Source organism: Electrophorus electricus, chromosome 3 (genome assembly GCF_013358815.1).
Source record: "Electrophorus electricus isolate fEleEle1 chromosome 3, fEleEle1.pri, whole genome shotgun sequence".
Taxonomy (NCBI): domain Eukaryota; kingdom Metazoa; phylum Chordata; class Actinopteri; order Gymnotiformes; family Gymnotidae; genus Electrophorus; species Electrophorus electricus.
In genome coordinates, this window is record NC_049537.1 from 20,682,428 (window position 1) to 20,697,500 (window position 15,073).

The following is a 15,073-nucleotide window of genomic DNA, read 5'->3' on the forward strand; positions in this document are numbered from 1 at the left end:
ATTTGAGAACTTTCTTTTGTATAAGAAACTAGACCTTTAACTGTTGCACAATAGCTGGCCTAATTTTCATACTTTCTACAAAAATGACAGTTTTAAGGTATATATTCCAAGCCCTTTCCTACATTATCTCATAGCTGGTTTAGACCAGATAGCTAGTCTCATGAATCCATCTATCCATCTATTCAAATCTACATGTAGAATTCACCTGTTGCCAGGCGATATGACAGTATCTACATAGCCCCGGATCTTTACCCTAAAACACTGGTTTTTAATCCGTTCTTCAGAGCTCCCGAGCTGCTCCACATTTTTGATGTATTCCGTTTCCTAAAAAGTCTGGCAATCAGTAATCTGCAGCCCTGGACTACTTCGCTGAGGTGTGTTTGAAGTCGGAACAAAATCAAAACACGGACTGGATCCCTGAGGACTGGATTAAAACCTCCTACATCAACACATGTACTGTGGTGAGACTCTGTACACAAACCCACGGCCCAGTGGTTCTGTGGTTAGGTCTTCCCAAACAAACCGAAACTGCTGATTTCACATTCCCACGTAATGGGTTGACATCCGAAACGCCGCGGAGGCCGACGCCGTCAGAGTTTCGGGTCAAGCGGCATGTGGGGGGAAAATCGCATTAAATTTAACACTGGTTGGGGTTGGACTTGGTTTGGGGGGAAAATGATTGTTGTGGTGATTAACTGCACCGAGGACGGTGCACCGTCGTTAGAAGTGATGTGCGATGGGCTTAATTAGCAAGCTGTAATTATAGGGCTACTTGGAGCACGCCAGGGGTGGCACAGTTAGGAAGCACTGAGGGAGCTGCTCATTAAGACGTTGCTAGCCGAGACTTCGTAATCCTAGGTACTGAGTGCTCGGCACTCCAAAAAGTAGACACGTCACGAGTTGCGGTAACAGGATGCCGAATCGAACCCTGTGATGACCACGTGTGGTGGCAGTGCTCTACAACAGCAGAACCAAATCAGATGCCTACGCACAGTATTTCTGACATTGACACCGCCTGAGGGAATCTCAAATAAAAGATTTTTGTATACAATCTCATTAGAACCTTATGAGGGCCCACGTACCTATAGGAGCACAGTGGAATATTCAAAACCAACCCGCTGCCCTCGTGTTCACATCACTTTTATCACACTGTCCTCCAAAGGGGACATCAGTTTGTTCACAAACTACTTACTGCTCTAAGACGGTCCTTGGTTTCCATAGCTACAGGTGCTGCTAGATATAAATAGCAATGAGAAATTAGAATTGCACTTAGCAACAGAGATCGTGTCTCAGCAGGTCAAAATCAGGTAGCACACAGGACAGACCTGTTTAATTTCACACGTTCCAGCTTATTCAGTCATTTCGAGGGCTCTTGGATATGTTATATCTTTACATACATACCCACACACAAACGCACCCTTAGACACGTTCATAAAAACAAGAAGATTTTTTTACTCTTGCATGGCTGTTATGTTTCTAATTCATTGCCTCTGAATGTTTAATGCTAAATAATAAGAATGCGACAGCAGTGTCACTGAATGTTTCATGGTTTGCTGTTTTAAGAATGAGCGTGCATGTCACCGATGATGTGTTTGTGTGTGTGCTCTCACAGAAACACACAGGCTTGCAGCAGAGAGGGTGCTGCATTTGAGATATTCAAGTTTTCTGAGGAGGTGTGGTTGGCAGTGTTCTCTATAGACCTTTCTCTCTTTCTCTGTCTCTCTCCCACCATCAAATTTAAAACCCCTTGGACCTAGTGTCAGTACCATCAACTCCAGTTTCATCCAACAGCACATATTACATCCCAAACCCCACGCGCGGCCCCAGACGGGCCCATGCTGGAGCGGCCTTGCCGTGTGCACTCACAGGATCTGCAGGGCCGAGATTTTGTCCTTGAGCAGCTCCTGAGCCTTGTTGAAGTCGGAGAGCATGTTCTGCGTCTCTCTGTGGTGCAGTGCGTTTAGCTCTGCCATGTCCCTCTCATGTTTCTTACACAGGTCCTGCTCATGAGCCCTGAGAACACACACACACACACACACACACACACACACACACACACACACACGTCAGAGTGCTGCTGTTCCCTCTGGTCAGCTCATGCTTGGAGCTGCAGGTCTGCAGGGCTTTCTTCACTGCTCTTGGTTACAGAAGCATGTGCCTGCTTTGAACACGTGCTTGCATTAAAATTTAATTCATGTCATTTGCCCCCATCTCCCATAAAAACGTCTGCTCACCTGAAATTAAATAATTCCTACACCTTTAACAGGCTCACATAAAAGTGTTCACATAAGCCCATGTACACACACACACACACACACACAGAGAAAGCAGGTTCTGCTCTTACAGATTAGTTCCTCACAGGGGACCAGAGGGCATTCTTTGTGTATCTCCTATTTTTAGAACTCTGCTCCCATGTTGCATAATTGGAAGTAAAGCAGCTTTTGGTAGGGTACATCCATACATTAGCTACATAACCACACATTCACACGAACACAATACACCTCTGCACTTTCTAAGCCAACATTTGCATAGGGCTTCACAAAAATAGAAATACATTACTGCTCAGTAAATAAAAATAATAAACTATTGTTTGTGTTTTTCTTTCATTTTATTAAAGTGTAAGAGAATGAAAAAAATTGACTCTTGACACTAAAAGCTTAACAGAACAATATAAATTACAAATGGACACAGAGAAATGGTCTACTAACCCCAAACATCTTGAGATTTTAGAACATCTGCACTTGTTTAGCTTGGAAAGCTAAAATGCCACTTCAAGTCAAAATTTGCTTGCATGAAACTGAACCGTCCGCCATTCTAAAGTGAAAGACTGAGTAGAATGGACAAGCCTCATTACTGGCAGCTCCCCTGGCTGTTCTGAATGATAATGTGACAACCAGGCAAAGACAACAGTGAGGGAAAAAAAAAAAAAATCAATCGCTGCATTTTTGATCAGGTAGATGAAGAAAGAAAATGAAGAAGATGGTAGAAAATTCTGGATGACTGACAGACCTTTGTTGGAACACAGAGATGTGAGACAAACAACAGAATGGAGCACAGGGCTGACGATATTTTATGGCAGTGAAACCCACACATACATACATATACACACACACACACACACACACACACACACACACACACACACACACACACACACACACACACACACACTATCCTTGTAGGGGCCTTTCACTGATTACTGTAGCTAATTAATATTACACCTACACCTACACCTAACCTTAACCTCAGCAACCAAAAATAAAGCGCTTGGCTCTTTTAGTTTTTAAAAGGAAAGTAATCCATTTTTGTAAAAAAGTATTTATACCTTTGGTGGTCCCACAATGCCCACACGGTGAAAAATGTCAGACTATATCAGATGATCCTATCCTTGTGGGGACGTTTGTTCCCCATAGAGATATATAAACATGCTCTGTCTCTTTCTCTCTCTCTCTCTCTCTCGCGCGCACACACACACACACACTCACACACACACGCACCTGATCTGCTGGTTGGCTTCGCTGCGTATTTTCAGCACTTCTTTGCCCTTGAGCTCCAGCTCTTTGGTGAGTGTGCTGATGTTCTCATTCAGGGTGTGGATCTCATGGTCCAGATCTGCGATGTGGTTCTTCCTGCGGGTCACTTCCTCCTGCAGGTCTGAGATACAAGTCAAAAGCTCCCGCTCCTGCAACACACACACACACACACACACCCAACACAATGCATTAACACTGTATGAATGTATGTATTCATGCATGAATCATCATTGCTCTGTGTGTCATTTTGAACCGTCTTTGCTGGTCCTTTTTCTATAAATATGTGAACCCTTAAAGAAGACACCTTTCAAACGTTTGGGCTTGCTGATCTCCTGCACAGCACTGCGAGGAAGACCTGGAACACTGCTAGCTGTGCGTCTTTGCTCTCAGCCATCAGCGGGCTAGCCATGGTGCCCAGTGTGAGGAGGTCTCCTACAGGCCCTTTCGGCGCTGGCGGGTGGGGGTGGTGTTATTGAGTTTACGCTACCACCTCTGGCTGGAGCAGCGAGCATGAGCTGGGGGGGGGGGGGGGGGGGGGCTCGCGAGCGCCGTCTGAGTAAACGCAGTGTCACCCCGTGGTGACGCGAGTACGTGCACAAATTATTTTTGACACTTTTTGAAATGAGACGAGATGAGGGACGGCAGCTGATATAACTGCGCAAATTCCTGTTTTAGGAGCAGCTGTTAAGCCCTTGGTAAGAAAAAAAGAAGAAAAAAAAAAAAGCCCAGCTCGGAATACCTAATAAAAGCACAATAACCCAACGGCTCCTCGCTGCTTTTAAAACACGCGGCATAGGCCGCTGCTTCCTTATTTGGTTTAAGCACCATTACGATCCGGACATCGCTCATTACGTCACTTGGAGCGCAAAAGCCGAACCGGCCGGCTCGGGATAATTAAGTTTACACGGCCATAATTTCCAGCCGAGTCTCGTACATGGGCAACGGAGATTAAAACGGCCGTGGTCTGCATCTGCAAGGCAAATTTTTCGCTTCAGCGGTGCTGCGGTGTTTTATACGCCTTCTGTCCGGCTCTTCCTGCGCTGTGCAGCCCGGCGAATGACCGCCTTCGCAAAAACAAACGGACCTCGGTTAAAACAAATTACACTGCGCCCGTCCAACTGAATGAATATTAGTGAATATTGGTTAAAATATCATTTCACGCCTCACAATAAGATAAGTAATAGTATCACTGTGTCAACTGTCTGGAGCTAAAAAAAAATCTGTGGTCCATGGGGAGACTTCTTGGAGCTCTTTACTGTCTGGATGGCAGAAAGCAAAATATTGATGCTGAAACTGATATAATACTTTTCAATTACTCTTGACTGTTATGAACTGCTGTTTCAAACAATATGTTACTGCAATTATGGCCATATATATATATATATATATATATATATATATATATATATATATATATATATATATATATATATATATATATATTCTTAAATGGCTTATAAAATGAAGAAATCACAGAATACAGATCATAAACACATTTTTTGATGCATTTCCATAGACGGATGTTATTTAGTCCAAGGGTGGGTTTAAAATGTGTATGAGCAGTATACGCTTAGTTTTAAGCCACCGTAAACATCAAAATGTTTCTTGCATGCTTCAGACAGGCATGTACGGAGCTTGAGGCTTACAGGGAATTGTGCTTGCGTAAAGGCCTGAGCTCGGGTTGGCTGCCTGCTACCTCTGCGAGCTACAGTTCAGCTACACACTTCTCCTGAGTGTCCAAATGCTTCACTCTGTGTCCATCTGTGTGTGAGTGTGTGTGTCTGTGTGTGTGAGGGAGGAACATTTCATTCGAGTCTTAAGCTAGTAATCTCACCTAAATCTTCGAGTCTTTGACATCATCATGGATATGTTCTCTGTCAGCAACATTTGTCCTAAAAGAAGTCGTTAGCACTGCTTGTCCTAAGGGAAGTCAACCGCAGAGGGCAGTCTGACTGCTGCTAGTGCTGTCCCACGCCTGGCAGGCTGCTTAGCAGGTGGCTGTGGGGCTACCTCAACCTGCTGGGGCCTGCCAGGGCCAACTGGAGCCTGACTAAATCCCCGGTCCCCTGACACACATGCACACACGCACAGACATTTTGTGGGGGTTTGGGAGGGAGTTAGAGAGAAAACTGGGCAGGAGCGGGACCTCTCTGGAGTGCAGATGTTTATGGACAGCCCTCTCCTAAAGGTCTCAGCATTCAAGAAACAGGAGCTAATAAAAATGCGAAACCTTGTACTCAGACACTCATTTGAAAAAGCGCAGGGTTTAGTGAGGCTTTGGGCGCTCAGGTACTTCCTCTGATCCACGCAGGGACGTCCGGCTCGCAGCTGGAAAACGTTCCACAGCTCAGCGAGAAACGGGAAAAACGGACTGACCTCTAACGCCAGAGTCGATGGCTTCGGTAGAAATGTGAACGTAATGAGATTGAGAGAGTCTGTCTGGACGACGTGCTGCATTCAGAAACAGCTCCGCAGACCTGAGCCAGCCATCACAAGGGACGGGGGACCACGAGCCGAGCGTGTCGCGCGTACGCCGTGGCAGGGCAATGGGGGCCACATGGCCCCAACGACTGTTATCACGATAAGACGCAATTCTTCACGCTATGGCTTTGGCCGGCCAATCTCGCACAGCTCGTTAAGCCAGCCGCGCACGCCCATCTCTCTCAGGGAAACAATTAATGGGGACAAGGGAGAAACAGTGAGAGCCGCACTAATGAAGGAAGAGAGAGAGAGAGAGCGAATTAGGGAGACAGCGAAAGAGAAAAAAAAAAACAAGGCAGGCCACACAGAAATGAGCAGACAAAGAACCGAGACAGAGGAAGAAAAAGAAAAGGGGTGAGAGGGAGAGAGAGAGCAAGAAAACAAGTTTGAGAGAAACAGATTAAATATGGGACTACGGAGATTAGAATGAGAGTGTGAGAGAGGGAGATGAGTGACACAGGTCCTCTGAATGGGACGATTTTGTTCCTGCTTTCCCACTCTGCCATCCTCTCACCAGCTGCCCCATGCAGTAAGAAACTGAAGAGGCAAATTGCTTGAATTAGTATCCAAGGACGTGTGTTTATCTCAGAGGTGCATGATTTACTGCAGGGGGGAAAAAGGATAATCACGTTGATTTAATACAAGCTCAAAATCGATGCCTAGAGAAAATGTTAGAGAGGGGTATGCTTGCAATGCAGCAACCTGGTTTAATTACAGGCCATATAAGTGTTATGGTAACGCTTCCTAATCTTCTCAGTGTGGCAAGGTGATTTATATAACACAACAGGTACATTCTGATTCTAGTCAAATACATTATGGCATGCAGGAGCAGGCAGTTGGGTGGGGAAGCTGTCCTGGTGTGTGTGTGTGTGTGTGTGTGTGTGTGTGTTGGGGGTGCCTGAGCTGCCACAAAGCTGCCTAGACCCTCAATGTGTCACTGTTTGTGGGAAGGGTGTAGACAACACAGGCCCAAGCGTCAGGAGACCTCTGTGTATATACAAGGATATTACGAATAAAGAGACCCGTGGTGTGGCTTAAAACCCCCCCCCATAAAAACAACCACCCAGCCCAGATGTTTCTCATCGGCGTGGCGATCTGGAGCTTTGTTCTCGCATTCATCTAGTAACGTCAAAGACACACCGCATCTTTGCGGCGAGAACAGCTGGACGCATTGTCCGCCGAGCCCATCCTCTGGACCGTGAGACGGCCACGCCCCCTAAAGCTGGGCTGCTGAAGTGCAGACTAATGCAGGTGAAGTGCTTCTCCAGCTTATGTGTGCTTATGCGCTTAGACGCACGTGCGTACGCGAGTGCGCTTTCTCTCTCCTAAACCCCATACGAGCTGTGCAATTCCTCCCCGAGCCAGCCGTCCTGGTGCGTGGCTCTTACGTTTCCCGCAGGCGGCCTAGCTGAAGCGGAGCTGGACAAGAAACGGAGGATTTCTTGTTTGATGTAGCTGGTTGACGGCGGACTATGATTAATTAGTTTTTCTCCACAATAAGATATCAGTACTGATGTTAAGCCCCCAGAGCTGCTGGTAGCTGTGTATATTTTTAGAGCAAAAAAATTAAAAAACGAGAGAGAGAGAGAGAAACGTGGTCGCCATTAAAAAATGAAAAGCGTACGTGTGAAGCTGGGTCTTTTTTTTTTTGTGTGTGTGTGTGTGATGAAAACACAGAACATAGTACTCCGGCTGCAGAGAGCATGCCCACCTGTGTCCTGCTCCGCTCCAGAGCGTCCTCCAGCTCCTGCTTAGCGGCTGCCGCTTCCTGCTGATGGGTCTGCCGGAGGTGCTCTATGGCCGACGCGTGGAGGTGGTTCAGCTCGGAACGCAGGGAGGCTGGGCAGACGGGAGGGGTGGGGGGGGAGAAGAGGGGAGGAGAGATGGAGAGAGAAAAGCAGAAAGGAGGGATTAGGAGAAAATAAACAGAGAGAAAAAGTCTCCATGCGGTATTACAAATCATAAATCACCAACTTTCTAAGCATAAAACTAAAGAAAGCAATTGCTTTCTTTTCAGCACTGGCAATTTCCTTCCACAGGCCCATCATTTCCACACAGCACAGTGATTCAGAATCGTGGTTATATTTCTGAAAAAACCTGCTCTAATCTCATTATGGTGTCTGAGAAGCATACTAAGCTATTTATATATATATATATATATATATATATATATATATATATATATATATATATAAAAATAAAAAAAACCCCACAGTTTCATAACATTTTGATAGTGTTAATTAAAAAGTGGAGCCATGCACACAGTGCTACATGAGTTCAACAAGTAAAGAAAAAGTTCTGTTTCGGTTACTTTGTACCAAGCAGCTTTCTGGTGGCACTCTGAACCTACATGCTTGGATTAATTTGAGCATATCCATTAGAGCTGCATTGCAAAAAAAATAAAACACCAAAGCCCAAACACCCAAAACCCCAAACAGACAAACCAAAACTAACTATTATTGTTATAATGATATTATTATTATAATGATATTATTATTATTATAATAGGCAGAATAGTGTTTCAGCAGGTGTTTACCAGTGCACATTCAGCCCACTGTACAACTGTATGCATCTGCTAGAAAAAAATGACCCAGCCCTCTCTGCAGTGATGGAGTAGGCATATGTAGACAGTGCAGTCTTCAGGCAGCCGGAGGGTCATGAGGGTTGGGGTGGAGCGGGTGGAGTGGCTGGATGTGGGGAGCTCACCCAGCATGGCTTTGCCCTCGTCCTCCAGCTCGAAGCGAAGTGTTTGCAGCTCCTGCTCAGACTGCTGCTTCAGCGTCTCCAGATTCTGCCTGTGGACTTCTCTCAGAGACTGGAGCTCCAGGTGGTGCTGCTGCCGGAGACGCTCCTCCAGCTCCTACACACACCCACCCACCCACCCACGCACGCACACACACACACACACACACACACACACACACACACACCACAGGAATAAATACACACGGGTGTGCGTGCGCATATACACAAACATGACACACACACACATACACCATGTACACATTTGTTACATAAACATTTAGTAAAACCTTTCTCCTAACCCTAAACGTAACTAAAAATAAATGTTTTTGACCTTTCTCTTATAAAAAAACAAAAAAAGCAATTTGTCTTGCTGGTCCTGACAAGGCAGGTAAACCTTAGTTAACTTTGTAATTTTATGTTTATTTGTTTTATTTTGTTTTCCTACATTGTGAGGACAATTTTATATTGACAAAAACAACCGCACACTCAGAAAGTTCTTATCAGCCCCCTAAACGTGGAACAAACTCTTATTGATAGCCCATAATACTAGTGGAAACAAAGCAGCTCAAAAATTACAGCGGCGCTCAAATTGCCTTGATTGGCCGGCACTGACGACAGAATGTGCCCGCTGCCCTGGGGTGACCTGCAAGTCTCAGACCATCAGTGGAATTTTATTACGATAAATGGGCACTTAGGCGTATCAGCGGCTTGGCGCAGGCACTTGGATATCTGCCCTTTGGAACTGGCAGAGGCTTATTGTAGGGGAGAAAAAAGTGTTGTGTCACTCCGGATTAGGGAGGGCAGCGGCAGCCGTCTGGATCGGGGAAGATGTACGCATGGGACTGGGAAGCTGCTACCGGGTGCTACAAACAACTGTCCGGTCCACGAAGACGGGTGGGGAGGGGAAATGTGAGTGGAGTATTAAGACTCCGGATGCATGAGTAGTCAAAGTCAAACTCAAAGTCAACTTTATTGTTATTCTTTATAGACGCAGATGTGTTGAGTGAGGAACACAATATAGCGGTGAGGAATAATAAACAGGAAACCGTGGGGTGATGTGAACTGGGGGTGCAGCATTGGCCAATGGTGCAGGAGCTGCATGGACCAATGGTGCAGGAGCTGCATGGACCAGTGGTGCAGGAGCTGCATGGACCAGTGGTGCAGGAGCTGCATGGACCAATGGGACAGGAGCTGCATGGAGCAGTGGGACAGGAGCTGCATGGAGCAGTGGGACAGGAGCTGCATGGAGCAGTGGGACAGGAGCTGTATGGACCAGTGGGACAGGAGCTGTATGGACCAATGGTGCAGGAGCTACATGGAGCAGTGGGACAGGAGCTGTATGGAGCAGTGGGACAGGAGCTGCATGGACCAATGGCGCAGGAGCTGCATGGAGCAGTGGGACAGGAGCTTTATGGAGCAGTGGGACAGGAGCTTTATGGAGCAGTGGGACAGGAGCTGTATGGAGCAGTGGGACAGGAGCTGTATGGACCAATGATGCAGGAGCTGCATGGAGCAGTGGGACAGGAGCGGCATGGAGCAGTGGGACAGGAGCTGCATGGAGCAGTGGGACAGGAGCTGTATGGACCGGTGGGACAGGAGCTGTATGGACCAATGGTGCAGGATCTGCATGGACCAATGATGCAGGAGCTGCATGGAGCAGTGGGACAGGAGCTGCATGGAGCAGTGGGACAGGAGCTGCATGGAGCAGTGGGACAGGAGCTGCATGGAGCAGTGGTGCAGGAGCTTTATGGAGCAGTGGGACAGGAGCTGTATGGAGCAGTGGGACAGGAGCTGTATGGACCAATGGGACAGGAGCTGCATGGACCAATGATGCAGGAGCTGTATGGAGCAGTGGGACAGTAGCTGCATGGACCAGTGGGACAGGAGCTGCATGGACCAGTGGGACAGGAGCTGCATGGACCAATGGTGCAGGATCTGCATGGACCAATGATGCAGGAGCTGCATGGAGCAGTGGGACAGGAGCTGCATGGAGCAGTGGGACAGGAGCTGCATGGAGCAGTGGGACAGGAGCTGCATGGAGCAGTGGGACAGGAGCTGCATGGAGCAGTGGGACAGGAGCTGTATGGAGCAGTGGGACAGGAGCTGTATGGACCAATGGGACAGGAGCTGCATGGACCAATGATGCAGGAGCTGTATGGAGCAGTGGGACAGGAGCTGCATGGAGCAGTGGGACAGGAGCTGCATGGAGCAGTGGGACAGGAGCTGCATGGACCAGTGGGACAGGAGCTGCATGGACCAGTGGGACAGGAGCTGCATGGACCAATGGTGCAGGATCTGCATGGACCAATGATGCAGGAGCTGCATGGAGCAGTGGGACAGGAGCTGCATGGAGCAGTGGGACAGGAGCTGCATGGAGCAGTGGGACAGGAGCTGCATGGAGCAGTGGGACAGGAGCTGCATGGAGCAGTGGGACAGGAGCTGTATGGAGCAGTGGGACAGGAGCTGTATGGACCAATGGGACAGGAGCTGCATGGACCAATGATGCAGGAGCTGTATGGAGCAGTGGGACAGGAGCTGCATGGAGCAGTGGGACAGGAGCTGCATGGAGCAGTGGGACAGGAGTTGCATGGACCGGTGGGACAGGAGCTGCATGGACCAGTGGGACAGGAGCTGCATGGACCAATGGTGCAGGATCTGCATGGACCAATGATGCAGGAGCTGCATGGAGCAGTGGGACAGGAGCTGCATGGAGCAGTGGGACAGGAGCTGCATGGAGCAGTGGGACAGGGCACTGCTGCAAACGGCATGTCCTTGCAGTGCTGCAGAGATGGCTCATCCAAAAGAAACAGGCAGTGACAGACAAATGAGGGAGATCAACCGAGATCGAGAGAGAGAAAGAGAGAGAGAGAGAGAGAGAGGGAGCACTGTAAGGAGGGGCTTGTCTGGCCTTGTAATGACTGAAGTAAACAGTCTTATTGATGGTCTTAGTGATGGCTAAACATTCACTGCACTGGACAGGAATGTGCTACTTTCTTTGAAGTCCCTTTTTTCACTCTTGTTCTATAGGTCTGTGTAAAATAAAAGCATATATGGGTTTCTGTACAGCTTTGGCTCTGCATAGACAAAGGTAGGAGAGGAGAGGTCAGGTCATGACAGTCACTTAGACAGCTATCAGGAGACTGGCCACACACACACACACACACACACACACACAAACACACACCCACACAAACACCCACACTCACACGCACACACACACATACGACAGCAAAGGCTTCATACCCATGAAAGTGGCTTTTAACCTGATTGACAAAGTTCCTAACTCATTTGTCTTGCTCAAGGATATACACATGCAATCACGCACACACACACACACACACACACACACACACACACATACACACACACAATTTCACAGCATTTTCGGTGCAAAGATACTAGCCTCCTTCCCCACAGACACGACGCAATTTGCACCTCTGCTTATGCTACTAGAGTGTCAGCGCTCCGCTTGGCTACATGTGGGAACCTGGCGTGGAGACATTCCCAGTCCCAGTGGCCTTGTCCGCTGCCGCCCCCACGCTCGGCACGTATGCCGGGGTGGAGATGGCGTACAGCGTGCTCCAGCGTAGAGCAAATGGCGCTCAGCGCCTCTGCCGGCTGTACGCACAAGAGAAAAGCAGTTTGCCAGCATCCACACAGCAAGCGTAATGAGAACCGAATCGATATGAACTGCTGTGTGATAACTCGTGAACGACTCCCAATGCCACGGCAGCGCTCGCACGGAACGCGGAGCGGGAGAGAAGGAAATTCGGCATGCGAGAAATCTCGAAAAACGGCACTGATTATCCGTACGGGAAAGAGGGCAGGGGAAGCGGTCTGGCACAGAGGGGGCGAAGGGTATCAGAGGCATGTGCCTGAAGTCTCCCCTGTGTCTCGTGAAGCTACATTAGCTTTGCTTAGGGCTACACTCCATGTGGTTTGTTCAATCATAAAAACGTCTGGGGTGAATCTGTTTTCATTCCTGCTTGTGGAAAGCCTTGATGCATTTTTTATGACCTCTCCAAGTCACTCGGCTGCAGCAGGAGGGGAGCGGAAGGCATGCGCTGAACGCTCGCGCGCTGCGGGGTCGAGGTTTGCTCCTGCCAGGAACTCGTGCGCCACTTCTTCTCCCAGGCGTCTTGGCTCGCTCGCTGGGCCATATGCGATCCTTTCGGGCTCCTGGGCCAAGGCTGCCAAACACCCCCTTGGGGAGGCCAACGGCTGGTTCCCAGGGCCCTTGGCCTTTTTCCAGATGAGCCGGAGCTGGCGAAAGGAGCTTCCGAACGTCAGCAGCAGAAAAGCCCAAGGGGGCCACAGGGTTTGGCAAGTGAAACGCTTCCCCTCCCGGGTGCCGTAGTGAAGAGTCTGCGCCGAGGCGACTGTCGATCTTGTCCTACCTCGGAGGACGCCGGCCTCAGGGAGGGACACATGGAGACGCGGCAGGGAGGCCGCTCTCCCTTCCCAAGCGCGCTCTCTGTCTCTGCCACCGAGCCCTGGAGCGCCGGCTAAGCACCGGCAGTTCCCCTCGCAGAGTCTTCGGCGAGCGTGCGTGCGTGCCTGGTTGGGGGGGCGGAGCTCAGAAGTTGGCACTGGCGGCCAGAGAGGGGGCGGGAGGGAAAGGCAGAACACCGCCCTGCTGCAGCTGCGGCTGTTCTTCCACGGCAGAGCCCCTTCTTACATACCAAACGCCGCTAAGCCCTTCGATAAACGCAGTACCCGACCGCGCTTGCTGGCGCATCCTTGGATCCGGAGCGGAGAGCCGTAAAGACAAGCTCAGCTGATGAGCTTGGCTCTCCCCGGTACAAAGCGGATGAATTACGACGGAGCAGCTGGAGAAAGGCACTTATATGAACAACCCTGGAGCTGGGCAGAGCCACGCCTGGCCTCCGCGCTCGGGTCCGCTGGCGGAGAACTCCATAAATAAACGCCGCGCGAAGTACTACCTCGATTAAACGTGTCCCCAGAGTGGAGGCTTGCGTCTATATCACTGTGTTTCTCTTCTCGTGTATGTGTCCCTGGTTCAGCGAGCAGAGCTCTGATGAGATCCCGAATGTCACGAGCCCCTGTGCTTCCACTTTTGCTTCTATTAAGCCTAATAGGGTGCTTTAACGTGCCGGCAGGAGAATAAACAGATGTTTAACCTGTGATTTTGGTTTACGTCAAAGCTTGGGGTCGTTGCGTTTTTGGGCGTGCACTGTCCTTTAAAGGATGGCGGATCGGCCGTAAAAACCGAAAAGCAGAGTTTACGAGCATCTCCAGCTCTGCCGTGCTGGCTCTCCTTCCAGCTCTGGCCTCTCCACGGATGCTTCCAGCCAGTCTGTTCTGGGAAGCGTTCCTGCTGTCCTTAACCTGGGACTTGTTCGAAGTGCTCCTTTCTTCCCCACTTTATGTCTGAGCAGCACTTGTGCAGTCCTTCCCAGACAGGGCCCTGCGGAGGCTCCTGTTTAGAGGTTGGTGCCCGGCATTTAACCCCTTACGCCCCAAGAACCCCCCCCCCCCCCATGTGCTCTGTACTGACATTTCTCACTCTTAGCACTGCATATCTTTCCTGTTATATGCCTGACAACAATCCTAACGAGGTCAGCGTGGAGTTGGAGCCTTCTTTTGATCCCGTCTGCCGTGGAAGCACGTGCGTTCCTGCAGCAGGCCCCCCTCAGCCTGCCCCTGCCCCGTGCCTCAACCCATGGTCCTCCGGGCAACCCGCCGAGACCGAGGACGGCAGGTGGGCCGAGCTCACCGAACTGGGACAGAGCAGCAGGAGAGATGTGCAGCCATTCTGTGCCCTGCATGGATCTACTGCATGGAAAGCAGTGAGGTGTTTTGCAAGGCTGACTCCATGTCCTAGTAATTATCTCACCCGATGATGGCGAAAGTACTCCTGTACGGACTGTAGTGTTAGGTGCTATAGGGTAGCACTGGGAACTGGAACTGGGGAAAACACCAGGACAGAGGGAGCTCGGAAAAATAGATCAACAGAGCAGGACCTAAAAACACAGCAGACAGGGAACATAGCGTCGGAAGCCGGAGCGAAGAGGGAAGATTCACAACAGTGGAAAACGGAACGTGGCCCAAAAACGCAGTCCAGAGACAGAAGTGGGCCTGAAATCTCAGCACATGGTGACCCAGCACATAGACCTGAATGCACAACCCCCAGAGACACAGGAACGCAGACATGCACAGATGAAGCGTAACGTTGTAGAGCGAGACACCGGAACGATGGCAAGAAAGCACGGAGACGGCTCGGGCGGTGCGGGCGGAGTGTGTGTTCGGGGGGTGACCTTGAGGTCATGCTGGCGCGCCTCCTGCATGTCCTG

General features: G+C 49.5%; 1 protein-coding gene across 2 annotated transcripts in view; it reads right to left on the reverse strand.

Annotated features, from left to right (window-relative positions):
- fam184a (family with sequence similarity 184 member A) overlaps positions 1 to 15,073 on the reverse strand; it is an 80,458-nt gene that overhangs the window by 7,720 nt on the left and 57,665 nt on the right. For both annotated transcript variants that reach the window (XM_027001662.2, XM_027001663.2), the window contains exons 12-16: positions 15,038 to 15,073; positions 8,721 to 8,874; positions 7,726 to 7,853; positions 3,498 to 3,682; positions 1,867 to 2,013 (exon numbers count right to left, since the gene is read on the reverse strand). The exon at positions 15,038 to 15,073 is cut by the window's right edge and continues 177 nt beyond it. In XM_027001662.2, the coding sequence (XP_026857463.2) occupies positions 1,867 to 2,013; positions 3,498 to 3,682; positions 7,726 to 7,853; positions 8,721 to 8,874; positions 15,038 to 15,073 (650 nt within the window). The remainder of the gene's footprint in view (positions 1 to 1,866; positions 2,014 to 3,497; positions 3,683 to 7,725; positions 7,854 to 8,720; positions 8,875 to 15,037) is intronic.